The sequence below is a fragment of the Cervus canadensis genome, chromosome 7 (genome assembly GCF_019320065.1).
Source record: "Cervus canadensis isolate Bull #8, Minnesota chromosome 7, ASM1932006v1, whole genome shotgun sequence".
Taxonomy (NCBI): Eukaryota; Metazoa; Chordata; class Mammalia; order Artiodactyla; family Cervidae; genus Cervus; species Cervus canadensis.
The window spans coordinates 69,289,254-69,309,881 of record NC_057392.1 but is presented as its reverse complement, the minus strand read 5'-3'; the positions used below and the strand labels follow the sequence as shown (position 1 = coordinate 69,309,881).

At 37.7% G+C, this 20,628-nt stretch overlaps 1 protein-coding gene across 1 annotated transcript in view; it reads right to left on the bottom strand.

The window, feature by feature from the left end:
* The window catches only part of SPATA16 (spermatogenesis associated 16), a 257,934-nt gene that overhangs the window by 136,767 nt on the left and 100,539 nt on the right, over positions 1–20,628 (bottom strand). Inside the window, exon 4 of the mRNA XM_043474134.1 lies at positions 1,296–1,385. Coding sequence (XP_043330069.1) covers positions 1,296–1,385 — 90 coding nt within the window. The remainder of the gene's footprint in view (positions 1–1,295; positions 1,386–20,628) is intronic.

Here is a 20,628-nt window from a genome sequence, read left to right as displayed (position 1 = left end):
CTCTTAAACACCCTTTCATTCACACAGTATATGTGGGCAGAAAATAGGCCACGGGGATAATTCAGTAAACAAAAAGTAGGAAGAAGTTGTCTGTGGGTAATGTAAGACAAAACATTTAGGAAACGAGTATAAGGAAAAATAGAATGTATAAATGAGATTGATAGAGACATATTTTGAATTTTAAAAGAGGACATTACCACATAGATAAATAGAGTGTGTGGCTTACCTATTGTGGTTGACTGTGAATATTGTGATTAATTCAGTCTTCCATGTCCATCATTTAATTGAGTTCAAGTAATACCTAGGACTGTCTTATAGAATGCATGTCAAACTCATAGTATCAACTTTATGAAATCATTTTATTACTATTTTTATTATTTATTTATTATTTAAATTTCTTAAACTTTTCATTTTCTAAGAAAGTATTGTTTATAAATGTTATAGAGATAGTAGCCACCAGCAACATAGGCTCCCCATTCCTATTACTATGGATTTCTCCCTAGGAGTTATGTTTGGAGTGTATGTAGAAACCACTCACATTTTATTGATAAAATCCTTGGATGGTAAATTGGCTGGGTAAGAAACAATAGATACCTATACATTAGTAGATGAAGAAAATTCTTTGAGAGAATTTATCATAGGGAAGGGCAGCCTAATAGGATGATCTTGACTCAGGAATAAAAAGCCTTCATTGCCACAGGTGCAAAGGAATTCTCAGTGTAGCATGGAGGCTGTTACACAAGTCTTGTAATTCTTTGCCATAAGTCTAGGTTCTGGGGATGAGAATATCAGGAGCTGCTTCACTAGGTTTTTATGAAACATATTCCAGGTCCAAGAGACAATATTTTAGGACACCTCTTAAAACGCTTGGTGTTATAACTTAGACCATCTTTTCTAGAAATGGGCTGCTGAGATCCTTTTCATGTGGTTGGGTTTTATTTCTAGAATTCAAGAAAGAGATAGTCACAAAATTGTGTCATTACAACTAGGATCAGGAACGTACTTGAGAGCAAGAGGTCAAGTTCATTTCTAATCTTCCCTGGAAGTTTTCCCATCATTATCAGTGACCTCATGGCTGGGAAGTTTGAATTTTACCAAGAGCTATAAACACAGAGTAGCTTTAATTAAAGAAAAAGATAGTCAATATTTGTTGGTTTGACATTTATAAGACAATAATTCTGGTAAAATCATATTCCATGAGAGAAATGGAAAGTTCTATTATGCTATTACCAGAAGCTGAGAATAAAATTAATTTAACTTGAAATAAATCTTCACAAAAGTTATAATAAACATACCGGGCAGCTTCTGAATATCTCTCCAGACATCTAAACACTGTTGCCTGACGAAGATGATTTCGGAAATAGGCAGGGTTTAAAACAATGCTCCTGAAAAGATAAAAGAAATGCAAATGTTATTAAGCTCTTAAAAATCAATTTCCAGAAGTGTATAGGAATGAAATAACAGTCATCTAATTTTACATACATCTATTTTCAAAGATACAAGAAAATGGATCATTTTCTCTTCCTGTAATTGTCAGTTAAGACAAATAAACATGCATTATTGAAAATTAAGTTTGCATGATAAGCAATTTTATTTATCACACTGGCTAACTTTTATAGCTATAACAATGATAAAGAATTTGAATCCAACTTTTATTACCTATAAGACATGGTGTTATTTTATTTGTCATATGTTAATAAATTAGGCAAAAATCTCAGATTGTGGTATATCTACCCATGATGAAGAAGGAGATTGTTAGCTGCTGGATTTCAGTTAAAAGAGAGGAACTGAAATTTAGGTGACTTGTTCGTTTGCAATCCATGTTGGGTCCTGTGACTTATCCCTGGGACAATTGTAGTGAAATGGATGGAATTCCGTACCATTGGCTAAGGATTCTAGTCCTCACCTTGCCACTTTTGGTAAGGCCCTTGTTTACTTTGGGTTTACATTTTCTTTTGCTGAAATTTCAAAGCTTGGTTTTGGATAAGATTATCTATCCTTGCTTGCTGACTCTTCCTTTATGTCACAGAGTTCTGGAGTCACAATCCAAGCTCAGATGAGAAGATGATCACTCCACATCTTCCTTCTTTCCCTAGAGATAAACTGGTAGCTCTTCTTCTCCTTTGCTTCACTGAGAGCCAGGCACTGCTCAAGGCTTTTGATATAATGAGGTGAGCTAGACAGATGAAGAGCACAACTCATCACTAAATGAGGAGAGAGCCATTAGTGAAAGTTTGAGGGATAGCTTATATCAGAATGTGTTGTGTTTATGGATGTTAGATACATAATGTTACAGAACCAACACAGGATTATTAAGCAGTTTTTTTGTGTGTGTGCCTGCTTTTACAAGTTGATGAGAATCACTTGAAGTTAGTCCATTAATAAAGGAGTGATTCTTAATCTTTTTTTGTTTTTTTGAGAGGTTCACAAAGCTTTTTGAGAATTAAAGCTGTGAACCTCTGTCTAGAAAAATGCCCATAAACATGGTTGCCTAAATTCAGGGAATTCATGTGATCCTTTAAGGCTATTCATGAGCTCCAGATTGAGAAAAACATGCAGACAAGAATAATCCCATCACTTCATGGCAAATAGATGGGGAAACAGTGGAAATAGTGGCTGACTTTATTTTTTTAGGCTCCAAAATCACTGCAGATGGTGATTGCAGCCATGAAATTAAAAGACGCTTACTCCTTCCAAGGAAAGTTAAGACCAACCTAGACAGCATATTAAAAAGCAGAGGCATTACTTTGTCAACAAAGGTCCGTCTAGTCAAGGCTATGGTTTTTCCATGGTTATGTATGGATGTGAGAGTTGGACTATAAAAAAAGCTGAGGGCTGAAGAATTGATGTTTTTGAACTGTGATGTTGGAGAAGACTCTTGAGAGTCCCTTGGACTGCAAGGAGATCCAACCAGTCCATCCTAAAGGAAATTAGTCCTGAGTGTTCATTGGAAGGACTCATGTTGAAGCTGAAACTCCAATATTTTGGCCACTTCTGATGCAAAGAGCTGACTCATTTGAAAAGACCCTGATGTTGGGAAAGATTGAAGGCAGGAGGAAAAGGGGATGACAGAGGATGAGATGGTTAGATGGCATCACTGACTCAATGGACATGGGTTTGGGTGGACTCCGGGAGTTGGTGATGGACAGGGAGGCCTGGCATGCTGCAGTTCATGGGTTGGCAAAGAGTCGGACACAGCTGAGCGACTGAACTGAAGAATAATCCCATTCCCAGAAACATTGCTTATGGAAAGAATAAAATAAAAAAGCTGCATCTATCTGACCCACATAGAGTCATAGAATTATATGATGATGAGGTGAACGATTAACTAGTTTAGCGCACTTTAAACACACAAGTGAATAGAATCCAGAGGGGCTAATGGACCCCTCTAAAATTGTTCATAGTTGGTTGCAATGCTGCTTCAAGTTTATTATTATGTTTCTCATCTCTAGCCTCAGCACTTCGTAAGTTATCTTATTGCTTCTCTGTGATGATTTCTGAATTAAAGAAGCCTGGGTTAGTAAAGTTTTACTACATTCTATGACTAGAAATTTATACAAATAAATACATTAATCCCACAAGACCACAGACCATTTGCTTTAGCGATTTCTGATTAAACTATTGGAAATTTAAAGCCTATTCCATGAGTTTATTCCACATCAACACTGAACTATTAATATCTAGTACTAACACTTTATATTAATTCAAGAAAAATATGTTAGTGAAATATGTCTGTAAATTTTATCCCTGTAGGGGTAATCTTGTAAAATTAGGTCAGAGTGAAAAGAGAAGTGCTCTGCCTAGGGGCCTAGGTCTTCCAAGTCTGACCAGAAACTTTTCTTTCAAAATATGGCTAATTCTTTCCTCCTACTTAGTAATCTTTATTCACTTAAGCATTTTTAGTAAATATCTGCAAATGTGATGAGACAAAATCCTTATGAATGAACATATTTTTTTCCTTTATCTTTTTGCTCATGACAACGTGTTTTGGTTTTGCTGAGCTATTCTTCAAGAATCTTGCTTTGCCAGATGTGTTCTTTTCATGAAAATGGATTAGACTGGAGAGAAGCATGGAGTGAGGTGGATAGGAGGAGTAGTGACGAGAGAAGGGTTTAGTAAAATATATGGAAGAGGAGGAGTCATTGTAGTGGTCTTGGAAGAGATTTTTGTGGGTAGTGAGATAAACACTGTTTCAGTGTAATTTTTTAAAAGAATAGGTTTCTTTAAAAATTGCTTATAATTACAAGTCCTTTTAATGGTGATGAAGACATACAATTCAGGGCATGAGTTTGGAAGTCACTGTTGCTAAACTGGACTCAGTTCAGTTCAGTTAAGTTCAGTCGCTCAGTCATGTCTGACTCTCTGCGACCCCATGAATTGCAGCACGCCAGGCCTCCCTGTCCATCACAAACTCCCGGAGTTTGCTCAAACTCATGCCCATCGAGTCGGTGATGCCATCCAGCCATCTCATCCTCTGTCGTCCCCTCCTCCTCCTGCCCCCAATCCCTCCCAGCATCAGGGTCTTTTCCAATGAGTCAACTCTTCGCATGAGGTGGCCAAAGTATTGGAGTTTCAGCTTTCAGCGTCAGTCCTTCCAATGAACACCCAGGACTGATTTCCTTCAGGATGGACTGGTTGGATCTCCTTGCAGTCCAAGGGACTCTCAAGAGTCCACTCCAACACCACAGTTCAAAAGCATCAATTTTTCGGCACTCAGCTTTCTTCACAGTCCAACTCTCACATCCATACATGACCACTGGAAAAACCATAGCCTTGACTAGGCGGACCTTTGTTGGCAAAGTAATGCCTCTGCTTTTTAATATGCTATCTAGGTTGGTCATAACTTTCCTTCCAAGGAGTAAGCATCTTTTAATTTCATGGCTGCAGTCACCATCTGCAGTGATTTTGGAGCCCCCAAAAATAAAGTCTGACACTGTTTCCACTGTCTCCCCATCTATTTCCCATGAGGTGATGGGACCAGATGCCATGATCTTAGTTTTCTGAATGTTAAGCTTTAAGCCAATTTTTTCACTCTCCTCTTTCACTTTCATCAAGAGGTTTTTTAGTTCCTCTTCACTCTCTGCCATTAGGGTGGTGTCATCTGCATATCTGAGGTTATTGATATTTCTCCCGGAAATCTTGATTCCAGCTTGTGCTTCTTCCAGGCCAGCGTTTCTCATGATGTCCTCTGCATATAAGTTAAATAAGCAGGGTGACAATATACAGCCTTGACGTACTCCTTTTCCTATTTGGAACCAGTCTGTTGTTCCATGTCCAGTTCTAACTGTTGCTTCCTGACCTGCATACAGATTTCTCAAGAGGCAGGTCAGGTGGTCTGGTATTCCCATTTTTTCTCTCTGAATTTTCCACAGTTTATTGTGATCCACACAGTCGAAGGCTTTGGCATTGTCAATAAAGAAGAAATAGATGTTTTTCTGGAACTCTCTTGCTTTTTCAATGATTCAGCGGATATTGGCAATTTGATCTCTGGTTCCTCTGCCTTTTCTAAATAGAGCTTGAACATCTGGAAGTTCTCGGTTCATGTATTGCTGAAGCCTGGCTTGGAGAATTTTGAGCATTACTTTACTAGCGTGTGAGATGAGTGCAATTGTGCAGTAGTTTGATCATTCTTTGGGATTGCCTTTCTTTGGGATTGGAATGAAAACGGACCTTTTCCAGTCCTGTGGCCACTGCTGAGTTTTCCAAATTTGCTGACATATTGAGTGTAGCACTTTCACAGCATCATCTTTCAGGATTTGAAATAGCTCAACTGGAATTCCATCACATCCACTAGCTTTGTTCATAGTGATGCTTTCTAAGGCCCACTTGACTTCACATTCCAGGATGTCTGGCTCTAGGTGAGTGATCACACCATTGTGATTATCTCAGTCATGAAGATATTTTTTGTACACTTCTTCTGTGTATTCTTTCCACCTTTTCTTAATATCTTCTGCTTCTGTTAGGTCCATACCATTTCTGTCCTTTATCGAGCCCATCTTTGCCTGAAATGGTCTCTTGATAGCTCTAATTTTCTTGAAGAGATCTCTAGTCTTTCCCATTCTGTTGTTTTCCTCTATTGCTTTGCATTGATCGCCGAGGAAGGCTTTCTTATCTCTCCTGGCTATTCTTTGAAACTCTGCATTCAAATGGGAATATCTTTCCTTTTCTCCTTTGCTTTTCACTTCTCTTCTTTTAACAGCTATTTGTAAGGCTGCCTCAGACAACCATTTTGCCTTTTTGCATTTCTTTTCCATGGGGATGGTCTTGATCCCTGTCTCCTGTACAATGTCACGAACCTCTGTCCATAGTTCATCAGGTTCTGTGTCTATCAGATCTAGTCCCTTAAATCTGTTTCTCACTTCCACTGTATAGTCATAAGGGATTTGATTTAGGTCATACCTGAATGGTCTAGTGGTTTTCCATACTTTCTTCAGTTTAAGTCTGAATTTGGCAATAAGGAGTTCATGATCTGAGCCACAGTCAGCTCCCAGTCTTATTTTTGCTGACTGTATAGAGCTTCTCCATTTTTGGCTGCAAAGAAGCAGTGGCGGCGGCCGAGAGGAGAAACCCTACTTCCAACGAGTGGCTGCTGCGGGGCGCAGGAGGGCTGAGAGGAGCTACTCCACATTCAAGGTCAGGAGGGGCGGCCGTGAGAAGATACCCTCATCCAAAGTAAGGAGCAGCGGCTGCACTTTGCTGGAGCAGCCGTGAAGAGATACCTCAAGTCTGAGGTAAGAGAAACCCAAGTAAGATGGTAGGTGTTGCCAGAGGGCATCAGAGGGCAGAGACACTAAAACTGTAATCACAGAAAACTAGCCAATCTGATCACAGGACCACAGTCTTGTCTAACTCAATGAAACTAAGCCATGCTGTGTGGGGCCACCCAAAACGGTAGGGTCATGGTGGAGAGGTCTGACAGAATGTGGTTCACTGGAGAAGGGAATGGCAAACCACTTCAGTATTCTTGCCTTGAGAATCCCATGAACAGTATGAGAAGGTAAAAAGATAAGATACTGAAAGAGGAACTCCCCAGGTCGGTGGGTGCCCAATATGCTAATGGAGATCAATGGAGCAATAACTCCAGAAAGAATGAAGGGATGGAACCAAGGCAAAAACAATACCCAGTTCTGGATGGGACTGGTGATAGAAACAAGGTCTGTTGCTGTAAAGAGCAATATTTCATACAAACCTGGTCCATGAATCAAGTCAAATTGGAAGTGGTCAAACAGGAGATGGCAAGAGTAAATGTCGACATTCTAGGAATCAGCAAACTAAAATGGACTGGAATGGGTGAATTTAACTCAGATGACCATTATATCTACTACTGTGGGCAGGAATCCCTTAGAAGAAATGGAGTAGCCATCACGGTCAACAAAAGAGTCCGAAATGCAGCACTTGGATGCAATCTCAAAAACGACAAAATGATCTCTGTTCGTTTCCAAGGCAAACCATTCAATATCATGGTAATCCAAGCCTATGCCCCAACCAGTAATGCTGAAGAAGCTGAAGTTGAATGGTTCTATGAAGACCTACAAGACCTTTTAGAACTAACACCCAGAAAATATGTCCTTTTCATTATAGGGGACTGGAATGCAAAAGTAGGAAGTCAAGAAACACCTGGAGCAACAGGCAAATTTGGCCTTGGAGTACAGAATGAAGCAGGGCAAAGGCTAATAGAGTTTTGCCAAGAGAATGCACTGTCATTGTGAGGCTGCGCCATGACAGGCAGCCTAGATTAGGAGTAGGCTTGGTTTTCCAGGGTAACATGATTATCAGGCCACCTGGAGCCAGCCAATCAACATGTGCCTAGCAAGAAAAAGGGAACCTATCGGGAAAGCTGAAAAGCCCGCAAACGCCCAAGTTTGAAAAAAGCCCGCGAAGGTTTGGGCCAATAAGATTACTTTGCAAACATGTAACCAATCCGCTTAAGCCAGCTACCAACTGCTTATGAACACCCTATAAATTTGGGTAACAGCTTGGGCTCAGTGCTCTCTGACCCCGCACCACTGCGTTGGACGCAGCAGGAGCCCTGACTCGAGTCAGCAATAAACTTCCTTTTTTTGCGAGTTGCATTGTCTTTGAAGCCTTCTCTCTTCCCGCTCAGGGATTCAGACATCGGGCAAAACAGTCATAGCAAACACCCTCTTCCAACAACACAAGAGAAGACTCTGCACATGGACATCACCAGATGGTCAACACCAAAATCATATTGATTATATTCTTTGCAGCCAAATATGGAGAAGCTCTATACAGTCAGCTAAACTGGACTAGGTTCTTCTAAACTGTAACAACATCCTACACTGAGCCATGTGAATCATTGCTTCATAAGAGGGACCAACAAGTCTAGGACCTAGTCTACCCTGAAGGTGAAGGTACTTACAAAAGGAAGTTTAGAAATTTGGGATGAGATATTATTTGGCCATTTATTATTTTTGGCTTCTTTTTAATTATTACAGCATTCACTGTGTGCTTATGATATGCACTGTTAGATATTTGGCAAGGAAACGCTATTGGTGATTGTAAAGCCTACTTTTTACATTTTATTGATTTAATTGATGCTTTCTATAATGACATGCCCTTTTAAAGATGTATTTTATGTTGTGTATAACTTAGAGAGGAAATATTGGTTTATCTTTTAAAAAGTTCTTAATCATTCATCATTTAATGCCATTGGAGGACCTATGGGAGGCTGTCTATGACTGAAATGGACAATCTGACTGGGGCTGTAATGAAAATAAATCGACTCTACAACTATAATCAGAGAGAGATCTCTATTCTGATAGGTTTGATTTTAAAAGAGAGGAAATAGCTATGATTTAGTTATGTTGACAGGGGTTGTGGTAAAAATAAAAATCGTGTTATAATGCCTAAGTTATGGAAGTCACTGAGTTTTTGTCAGAGGAATGAACACAGTGTTAGTAATGAGAGAGTCAATTCCTAGGCAGATTGATAATAAGTCCAGGGGTCCCCAAGGAGGAGAGAGGGGCCTGGAATTCTCAAGGAGGAGGAAAGGACAAACATCTTTGTTTTTCTCTACATTCCTCAGTCTTAGTCATATAAAACATTTTTTTAAAGCCCTGAACCAATGATTACACAACAAAAAACACAGTTTAAATTCTGTACTAAGGATTATATAACAACAATTTATCCTGCTTGAGGACAGTTTCTCCTTCCTGAAAGCCTTCTGGCTAATCCTGTTCTCTTTTTTGCCTTTTCATACTGTTCATGGGGTTCTCAAGGCAAGAATACTGAAGTGGTTTGCCATTCCCTTCTACAGTGGACCACATTTTGTCAGAACTCTCCACCATGACTCATCTGTATTGGTGGCCCTACATGGCATGGCTCATAGTTTCATTGAGATAGACAAGGCTGTGGTCCGTGTGATTAGACTGGTTAGTTTTCTGTGACTGTGGTTTTCAGACTGTCTGCCCTCTGATAGAGAAGGATTAGAGGCTTATGGAAGCTTCCTGATGGGAGAGACTGACTGAGGGGGAAACTGGGTCTTGTTCTGATGGGTGGGGCCATGCTCAGTAAATCTTAAATTCAATTTTCTGTTGACGGGTGGAGCTGTGTTCCCTCCCTGCTATTTACCTGGGGCCAAACTGTGGTGGAGGTGATGAAGGTAATGGTGACCTCCTTCAGAAGATCCCATGCAGTACTGCCACACTCAGTGCCCCCAACCCTGCCGCAGGCCACCACGGACCCACGCCTCTGCTGGAGACTCCCAGACACCCACAGGCAAGTCCGGGACAGTTTCTTGTGGGGTCACTGCTCCTTTCTCCTGGGACTTGGTGCACAAGGTTCTGTTGTGCTCTCCAGGAGTCTGTTTCCCAGTATGATTTCCCACTCCATTTCCCCATGAATAATATGAAAAGGCAAAAAGATAGGACACTGAGAGATGAACTCCCCAGGTTGGCAGGTGCCCAATATGCTACTGGAGATCAGTGGGGAAACAACTCCAGAGAGAATGAAGAAACAGACCCAAAGCAAAAACAACACCCAGCTGTGGATGTGACTGGTGATGGAAGCAAGGTCTGATGCTGTAAAGAGCACTATTGCATAGGAACCTGGAATGGTTGGTCCATGAATCAATGCAAATTGGAGGTGGTCAAACAGGTGATGGCAAGAATGAATGTGGACATTTTAGCAATCAGTGAACTAAAATGGACTGGAATGGGCGAATTTAACTCAGATGACCATTATATCTATTACTGTGGGCAAGAATCCCTTAGAAGAAATGGAGTAGTCATAAAAAGTAGTCAACAAAAGAGTTCAAAATGCAGTAAAATAAGTAAAGTCACTCAGTCGTGTCCAACTCTTTGTGACCCCCTGGACTATAGCCTACTAGGCTCCTCCATCCATGGGATTTTCTGGGCAAGGGTACTGGAGTGGGTTGCCATTTCCTTCTGCAGGAGATCTTCCCAACCCAGGTATCGAACCCAGGTGTCCCACATTGCAGGCAGATGCTTTGCTGTCTGAGCCAATTCAAAAATGACAGAATGATCTCTGTTCGTTTCCAAGGCAAACCATTCATATCACAGTAATCCACGTCCATGCCCCGACCAGTAATGCTGAAGAAGCTGAAGTTGAATGGTTCTATGAATACCTATAAGACCTTCTAGAACTAAACCCACAAAAGATGTCCTTTTCATTATAGGGAACTGGAATGCAAAAGTAGGAGGTCAAGAAACACCTGGAGTAACAGGCAAATTTGGCCTTGGAATACAGAATGAAACAGGGCAAAGGCTAATAGAATTTTGCCAAGAGAGCATACTGTTCATAGAAAACATCCTCTTCCAACAACATGAGAAGACTCTACACATGGACACACCAGATGGCCAACAGCAAAATCAGATTGACTATATTCTTTGCAGCCAAAGAGGGAGAAGCTCTATACAGTCAGCAAAAACAAGACCGGGAGCTGACTGTGGCTCAGATCATGAACTCCTTATTGCTAAATTCAGACTGAAATTGAAGAAAGTAGGGAAACCACTGGACCATTCAGGTATGACCTAAATCAAATCAGTGATCAGTGCAAAGAAATAGAGGAAAACAATAGAATGGGAAAGATTAGAGATCTCTTCAAGATAATGAGAGATACCAACATTTCATGCAAAGATGGGGACAATAAAGGACAGAAATGGTATGGAACTAACAGAAGCAGATATACTAAGGAGTGGCAAGAATACACAGAAGAACTGTACAAAAAAGATCTTCATGACCCAGATAACCACGATGGTGTTATCATTCACCTAGAGCCAGACATCCTGGAATGCGAAGTCAAGTGGGCTTTAGGAGGCCCTAAAGTTAGTGGAGGTGATGGAATTCCAGTTGAGCTATTTCAAATCCTAAAAGATGATGCTGTGAAAGTGTTTCACTCAATATGTCAGCAAATTTGGAAAACTCAGCAGTGGCCACAGGACTGGAAAGGTCAGTTTTCTTTCCAATCCCAAAGAAAGGCAAACCCAAAGAATGCTCAAACTACTGCACAATGGCACTCATCTCACACGCTAGTAAAGTAATGCTCAAAATTCTCCAAGCCAGGCTTCATCAGTACTTGAACGGTGAACTTCCAGATGTTCAAGCTCTATTTAGAAAAGGCAGAGGAACCAGAGATCAAATCGCCAACATTCATTGAATCATCAAAAAAGCAAGAGAGTTCCAGAAAAACATCTATTTCTTCATTGACTACGCCAAAGCCTTTGACTGGGTGGATTACAATAAAGTGTGGAAAATTCTTCAAGAGATGGGAATACCAGACCACCTCACCTGCCTCTTGAGAAATCTGTATGCAGGTCAGGAAGCAACAGTTAGAACTGTACGTGAAACAACAGACTGGTTCCAAATAAGAAAAGGAGTACGTCAAGGCTGTATATTGTCACCCTGCTTATTTAACTTATATGCAGAGTACATCACGAGAAATGCTGGACTGGAGGAAGCACAAGCTGGAATCAAGATTTCCGGGAGAAATATCAATAACCTCAGATATGCAGATGACACCACCCTTATGGCAGAAAGTGAAGAACTAAAGAGCCTCTTGATGAAAGTGAAAGAGGAGAGTGAAAAAGTTGGCTTAAAGCTCAACATTCAGAAAACTAAGATAATGGCATCCCATCACTTCATCATGGGACCATGATGGGACCATCACTGGTCCCATCACTTCATGGCAAATAGCTGGGGAAACACCAGCAGACTTTATTTTTTGGGGCTCCAAAATCATTGCAGATGGTGACTGCAGCCATGAAATTAAAGATGCTTACCCCTTCTAAGGAAAGTTATGACCAACCTAGACAGCATATTAAAAAGCAGACATTACTTTGCCAACAAAGATCCATCTAGTCAAAGCTATGGTTTTTCCAGTCATCATGTATGGATGTGAGAGTTAGACTATAAAGAAAGCTGAGTGCCAAAGAATTGATGCTTTTGAACTGTGGTGTTGGAGAAGACTCTTGAGAGTCCCTTGGACTGCAAGGAGATCTAACCAGTCCATCCTAAAGGAGTTCAATCCTGAGTGTTCATTGGAAGGACTGATGTTGAAGCTGAAACTCCAAATCTTTGGCCACCTCATGGGAAGAGCTGACTCATTTGAAAAGACCCTGATGTTGGGAAAGATTGAAGGCAGGAGGAGAAGGGGACGACAGAGTATGAAATGGTTGGATGGCATCACTGACTAGATGGACATGAGTTTGAATAAACTCTGGGAGTTGGTGATGGACAGGGAGGCCTGGAGTGCTGCAGTCCATGGGGTCACAAAGAGTCGGACATGACTCAGCGACTGAACTGAGGAAGAACAGACATTTTTATACTATTGTCTTCCTATCCAGGAACATGACAGTCTCTTCATTCAAATATTCTCTTATGTCTTCCAGTAATTTTTAACCTTCATTTTACCTTTTTGTAAAATAGAGGTTTTACAGATTTCTTTTTGATTCTAAAGTTTAAAAATTATAGATGAGGATTATACATGATAGTATATGTGTATATATGTATATATATGTGTGTGTTATACACACATAACTACTCAAAGTATGATCAGCAGCACTTGAAAGCTCATTGGAAATGTGAAATCTTGATTCCAAATGTACTGAATCTGCATTTCAGCAAGATCCTCAGGTGATTTATATGCACAGTAAAGTTTGAGAAGCACCACAGGTATGCATGATAAGAATGGGATTTTTTTTCTGTTGTATTTCCTAACTTATAATTGATTTAGATATATATTTTAATATTATTACTTTTTGTATCCTTATTTCTTAATATTTCAATAATATAGTTTTATTCACATCATCTGCAAGTAATGGTATCTGATACTGCTTTTCAATATTCATGTTTTTTCTCTTACTGCCTAGGCTAAAATTTTTTAAAAGGAGTTTAAATAAGTGAAGTGATCTATGGATGCTTCAGTATTTCACTGATAACTATGATTATGAGTTAGTTTGAGAAAAATTATTTTTCAAGAGTTATTATCAGAAGTAAATGCTTATTTTTTTTTTCAAATACCCTTTTGATCTATCAATATGATTATGGACTTTGTCCATTGGTCTTTTGTAGGGCTAACTTGGATTAGTTACCAATTCAAAAAAGTGTTAAATTAATAAACAGAATTGTTGTCGTTCAGTCACTCAATCGTGTTCAAGTCTTTGGGACCCCATAGAGTTCAGCCTGCCAGGCCTCCTTGTCCTTCACTATCTCCCGGAGTTTACTCAGATTCATGTCCACTGGGTTGATGATGCCATCCGACCATCTCATTCTCTATTATCCCCTTCTCCTCATGCCTTCAATCTTTCCTAGCATCAGGCTGTTTTCCAATGAGAAGGCTTTTGCATCAGGTAGCCAAAGTATTGGAGCTTCAGCTTCACTACAATAAGGATATAGTATTTTTCCAATCACATCAAAAAGTGGCAATGAAGGCAGAATTTCATACTGATTGCCCCAGAGACAGATGTGTTCTTCTTCTACATCTCGATCAGAAGCTTGAACTCTGTGAATGAGAACGTTAGTTATCACTACTTCCAGGGTTAAGGCTTTAGCTTTTTATGAGACTGGGGATTAAGAAAGCAATTTCTTATTTAGGCGAAGATGCCTAAATTCAGTTGCCTTTACCTTGCTTAATCATTAGTAAATTAGCAGTGTAATTAAAGTAAATTAGCAATGACACATCCTCCTGAGTGACACTCTTCTTAATATCTTAGCAAAGTGCTGACATTCTTTTAGAAATAGTTGGTAGATCTGGAGAATGCCAAGGAAACAAATGAAACATTTTTATTTCACCAAAGCATGATATCTTTGTGATGATATTTATGTGGGATAATGGCCTCATTCAGTAGACTATAACTTGTTGAACAACTGATCAGTACTGTTGAAGTATAGTCTAGATTGTTATGAAAGAAGTTCAATGGCTTGTCCTTAGCCCTTTTTGTAGGAAGTATTTCCATTAGTGACTAGTATTAAGACATTGAAAGAATGCCTATAATTTTTTCAGATGGCATAGATTATATTTAGCAAAAAAATAGTATTACTGATGACAGAGGCAAAATCTTTAAAAAAATCTTTACGTTATGGATTCTAAAAGTCAGTTTTACAAATATAATTATGGCTTGAGTGTGGCTATGGGGAAAAAGCCTGAATATTTTAACTAATCACAAGCTGAACACAATAGGACAATATGACAGAGCTACAAAAACGGTATATAAAATTTATGCTAAATGAATCAGTGGCATTCTGTTGAAATGATAAAGTGTTTATCATTGATAACAATTGATAAACAATTCACTTATCACTGAATTGTTCTATAGCCATATAGACACACCGCTGGGAATCATTACCATTTTGGGGTATGTCTAGAGAGTCCAGTGGAGCTATAGAACATAGTGTGGGAAGAATATGGAATGAAATTGATATGTTCAGAGAATTAAGTAAGATCACTAGAGACAAAATAAGAACTTTCAAATACAAAGACCTGCCATGTGAAAAACAGAATAATTATTCTATGTAAAAAAGATGAAATCAGGCAAAAGCCAGTATTATAAAGTTACAAATAGTTCAGTTCAGCATAAGGAGGGACTTAATAATCAATGATGCAACAAGCTTTGAGAAGAGTTTCCTTTTACTAGAATCATGTAAGTGATATTTCAAATGCCATCTGTCAGGATGTGTAGAAGAAATTTTTGACTGAGTGGGAGTTAGGCTAAATGACTTTCAAGGATATTTAGAATATCCTCTCAAGGATATTCAAAAATCTCTTAGAATACATTTTTATAATTTTTTTTCATTTTTATAATTTTTAATTGGAGTATAGTTGCTTTAAAATGTTGAGTTAGTTTCTGCAGTACAGCAAGGGCAATCAGCTATACATTTACTTATATCCCCTCTTTTTTGGGTTTCCTTCTGTTTAAAGGAAATGAGTAAGTTCCCTGTGTTACACAGTTATAGAATACATTGTTGATCGCTGTGAAGGGTTTGACTTTCCCCCTACTTCAAGCTAACAAGTTAGCATGCCATAGTTCCATGGTACTTGTAGAAGATGTGAACCTCCAAGGCTAGAGACAAGGGACAGTTTCTTACTCATAGCAGCAGAAGGAGCCAATCTATCAGTCTTTTGTTGTACCGGTTCCTTGAGCCGCAGTTCCCAGATAGTAATGTAAAGAAGGCCAGGTGAAGCCTTCACATGCAGTAGGTTGCATTATAGGAGAGGAATCCTGAGCTTAGGGGATATAGACGTTTTACAATTGATTGCCAGCATGCCTGTTTGTAGGTCTACAGGGAGACGTGATTTCATCTTCCAAGGCTGTAAGCAGACTTGACCTTTCTTCCAAGGTTGTTTGCCATGTAGACATCTTTGAAAAGATAGATCAGACCAGAGGCCAGTCAATGCCTTGTTTACAAGGCATGCAAAAAGTTAAGAGACCCAAGGAGAATTGTTTCCCTATATAAATAATTTTTGTTCAGATAGGCAAGCAGTATTTGTTATATACATACCATTAACAAATAAAAAAGAATTCATAACAAGCTCCAAAAATCAAAATATCATAGGAAGATCTCAGAATACCTAATATTAAAGAATGAGTGATTACATTATTATCTATTTATATTCTGCTTTAGGTAGATTTTAAGGCAGCTTGTAGAATATTTATGAAGTTAAGTCAAAGTAAAAGTTACAGGGAACAAAAGGAAAAATAGATAAACTGGAGTATATCAAAATTAAAAACTTCTGTTTATCAAAGGACACTATCAACAGAGTGAAAATGCAAAGAAAATATTTGCAAATTTTGTATCTGAAAAAGGATCAATATCTACAATATAAAAGGAGTTTCTAAAATTCAGCATGAAGAAACAAACAATCTAATTAAAAACTGAGTGAAGGACTTGAATAATTTCTCAAAAGATAAACAAATGGCCAATAAGCACATGAAAAGATGCTGAACATCACTGATCATTAAAGAAATGCAAATCAAAACCACAATGAGATACCACCTCATACTCATTAGAATGGCTACTATTAAAAAAAACAGAAAATGACAGATGTTGGCAAGGACATGGAGATATTAGAACCCTCATGCATGATTTATGGGAATGATGGTGCATCTGCTATGGAAAACAGTATGGCAATTTCTCAAAAATTTAGAAATAAATTACAGTATGATCTAGCATTTCCACTTCTGTGTATGTACACAAAAGAATTGAAAGCAGTGCTTCAAATCTCCATGTTCATAGCATTGTTATTTGCAGTAGCCAAAAGGTGGAAGCAACCTAAGTGTCCACCAGCAGATAAGTGGGTTAATACAATATGGTATATACAGACAATGGAATATTACTCAGCCTTAAAAAGGAAAAAAATTCTGACACAGGCTTGCAAATGGATGACACTTCAGGCATTATGCTAAGTTAAATATGCTAATCATAAAAAGTTGCTCCTTATTAATAGAAATTCTTTCACCATGGGCTGTTGGTATAATACAAAGTCTCAATCTAGTAATCAAAATTCCTGGGTAGGTGAAAGGAATAGGAATATAAAGGAAACTTAAGCACTAGTGCTGTCACCACAAAAGGATTCAATGAAATCTTAGTGGTTGCATCTTACTTATTCACTTGCTTCACTACAAAAGGTTGGTAATTAGAATTGAAAGCCAAAATAAAGTAAAACAGTCCTCAACATATTGAGAAGAATTAAGAAGTCCATGTGTTCACTTTAAATATCTTATATTGACAAATAAGATGGAACAATAAAATGACCCAATTTAATTTATGTGGGAGAAATGGAACTATTTTATGAAGTATTAGAGCATAAAATTACAGTTAAAGACATTGGTTTTTGAAATAAGAAAAGTACAGTAGATTGTTGTCAAAGCATATAGCTCTGCTGAAGCAGTGGCAAAGCATGTTTTTGCAAAAGCATGAAAGTAAACTTAACTCTTTAGGGAAACAACAAGAAGAAATCATTCTCAACTATTTCTTGAGATCTTAGCATGTACATATCACAGCAGAAGAAAACAAATTTAAAGACGCTAAACAGAGTAAGTGGAATATCATCCTTGATTTTTGTTTGCCAAATTACAATTAATTATATGTACAAAATATTGAAGTATGGAATTACTCAAGTGAGCAACAAGGACCTAATTTCTTGACATGACCAAGAGTCAATAGGATAAGTACCTTAAAAATTGCTTTATTGTCACGGTTCTGAAAAATATATATTTAGAAGAGAGATATTATACTGTCTGTCCTCTTTATGGAGCTAATAGTAAATACACATTAAATAATGATTAGGATCAATGTTTAAATTTATTTTACTTTAGAATTTGAGAATGAAATTTCTTTGTTTAGAAGAATAGACTGAAGATTAAGGGATTCAAATAACAAATTTAGTGTGCCATCAATACCAAGAAATAGGAACCTTTAGAAGGAGATTTTAGGACTTCCATGTTTTTCCATATTCAGTTTAGTCTTCCATATTCTTTAAAAAATTTTTTTTATTGGAGGTACAGTTGATTTACGATGTTGTGTTTGTTTCAGGTGTTAGTCTTCCATATTCTTCATCAACATGAATATCATCAGTTAACATACATAAAATAAACATTAAATATGACACCCTATTGGATCTTTGGCAGTATGCAGTGATATGCCTTTTTTGACCAACAGAGAACATTTCTTGCTTTTTTCCTCCATTTCTTTAACCTTTTTTTCCCCCTCTATATTGGGGACCTCTAGCAAATCCATGATGCATAATGGACACTCAATGTTTATGGAATAAAGCACTATTTATTACTAACTGGCTGACCACACTCTTCCTCAGGACACACCAGAAAACCTAAAAACATTTAAGATTCAACAAGTAGATCTGCATCTGTTTTGACCCAAATACACTAAGATCCTCTCTCCACTGACTTTTGCACCTATATCCCTTTTGAACATCAGCTTTACAGAATTTCCTAATCCTTACCTGTATGCCGATGTGATGAGAAATTTAAGGTGGCTTATGTAATTAAAGAATGCAGAGATATAGATAGATAAGTAGACCCTTTGAAGAAAATTTCTGATACAAAATTATTTTTCATAATTTGAAATCCTGGAAAGAAACCCATGTTTCTGTAGACTATAATTGTGTCTTCCCATTTTTTTTCTCCATCTGTCAAATGCCTAGATTGGATTCCCATTTATTTTTCATCTACATTGTAATCCAAAGACTGTCCACTAAAAGCTGTTAGTAAATCACTTGGTCAGCTCTTCCAACAAAACAGTCTTTAAGTAATACAGTATATCAACCTACCTTTGACATTTTCATTTTTTGTTCTTGACATTTTCTCTTAACAAATAATATGGTGTTGGCCCCATTATCTTTTCTGTAGGGTTCATGAACCAAATACCAGCTATCAACTCTCTTGTAAAAAAGCTATCAAGATTCAGAAACAAAAGATGTAGATGTGAAGACCTATTCATCTGTCTGTGTAATATTGAGGTGGAGGAGGGCAGAGTCGTGTTGGGGGTGGTTCAAGAACAGCATGACAAATAGTATATATATATATATATTTTTCTATTCTCATGTTATTGGGTAGGCTGCATTTTAGAATGATTGCTTTGAAAAGTATAATTAATAAATTTCCCTCTGTTCTAACCTACCAGAAATTACTTATGATTCATTCAGCAACAATTATTGAAAGTAAACCATGTTCCAGGCACTGTACAGGTTCTAAAGAAAAGAACCAGAAGGGTAAATACATACTTAAACTAGTATTTTAAGTAGCCTTGTTATATGGAAATAAATGTCTGCCTGCGTTCTATTATTTTTTCATGCTGTCTTCAACCAGCAGTTATGCAGGAATTTTTAAAATTAATTGAGAAATTATAGTGAATTCTACTATATGGTTTTACTGGATAATGAAACAGCATGCTTATTTCTTTCAAACTATGAGAAGTGGAGGGACTTTTGATCGCAAAATCAAAACTATTTGTATATTAAGTATTAAAATTATTCATATTAACATCATGATTTTTTGGTCTGGAGACTAAATAAATGGCTTCCATAAACAATATTTTACCTACTATACAACCAGCTTTTGCTCCTATACCAAAGGATAAAAAATGTGACTCTTATGCTTGATGAAACAATTGAACTTCTGACAATTGTCTGTGATTTTCCTTTGTTGAATTAACAGAATTAGTGGAAATGTATCACACTGAGCATTGCATTTATTATATGTATAGAGTGGCCATTTCAGCTAAACCCCTAGATTATATACGGTATTATAGTTTACAAACTGAAAGCCCAAATTTGAATTGGATATGGACTTTGAATATGGGAAAGGCTCTCAAGTTTGAATACAATGATTACTTACAGGCCAAATTACCTTTACTCAAAGTGACTCCAATTAGGGGAGTCTAATTACTAATCCTATGAATGAGAATGCTAATGGTTTCTCTTTGAAATTCAAAGAGGTTTTTAAATATGTTTATTAAGTCTCTCTTTGTTGACAAAGATGACTAAGTCTTCCATCTTGCTAGCCTGTTCTCTTTGGCTCAGAGTACTGAGTTTGCAACGTGTTGTGACTTGTGCCAAATAAAGTGTCATCTCCCATTACTTTGGAAAGAATACATTTTTTCAGATATGTTTAAAAGTGCTGCCATTTCTGTCAATATAATGTAGCAGCATATATTTTGGAGGGGTTTGTTTGTTTGTTTGTTTGCTTATTTACAAAGCAATGATAGGTACTAAGTAACTACCCTCCAAAAGAAGTTTTAATCCAATTGTTAAAAATTATAAAAACACACAAATAAAGAACAGTAAATAAACTAAAACTTTAAACAATTGTGGAATGCATACAAAGGAGATGGAAAAAATGGAAAGGTTTGTGTAAAGGATCTGCAATGACAGAAAAATGTGAACTTTGGAAAGATGTCTGGAGGAAGTAAGTCTTGAGCTCACTTTGAAGTGATGACATTTAGGGAAGAGAGGTAGAAAATCCAAATTGAAAGAGTGACCCTCAAATGACTTGGTGATAAAAGATGGTAAACCATATTAAAAACTGTCATGTAAATTTACTTAGCTAAAGTAATAAATTCACTATAGTGGAAGACAGAATCCTATTAAGGATTTGTTTGTTAGTTAAAAGAGTTTTAATTTTTTAGAAGAAA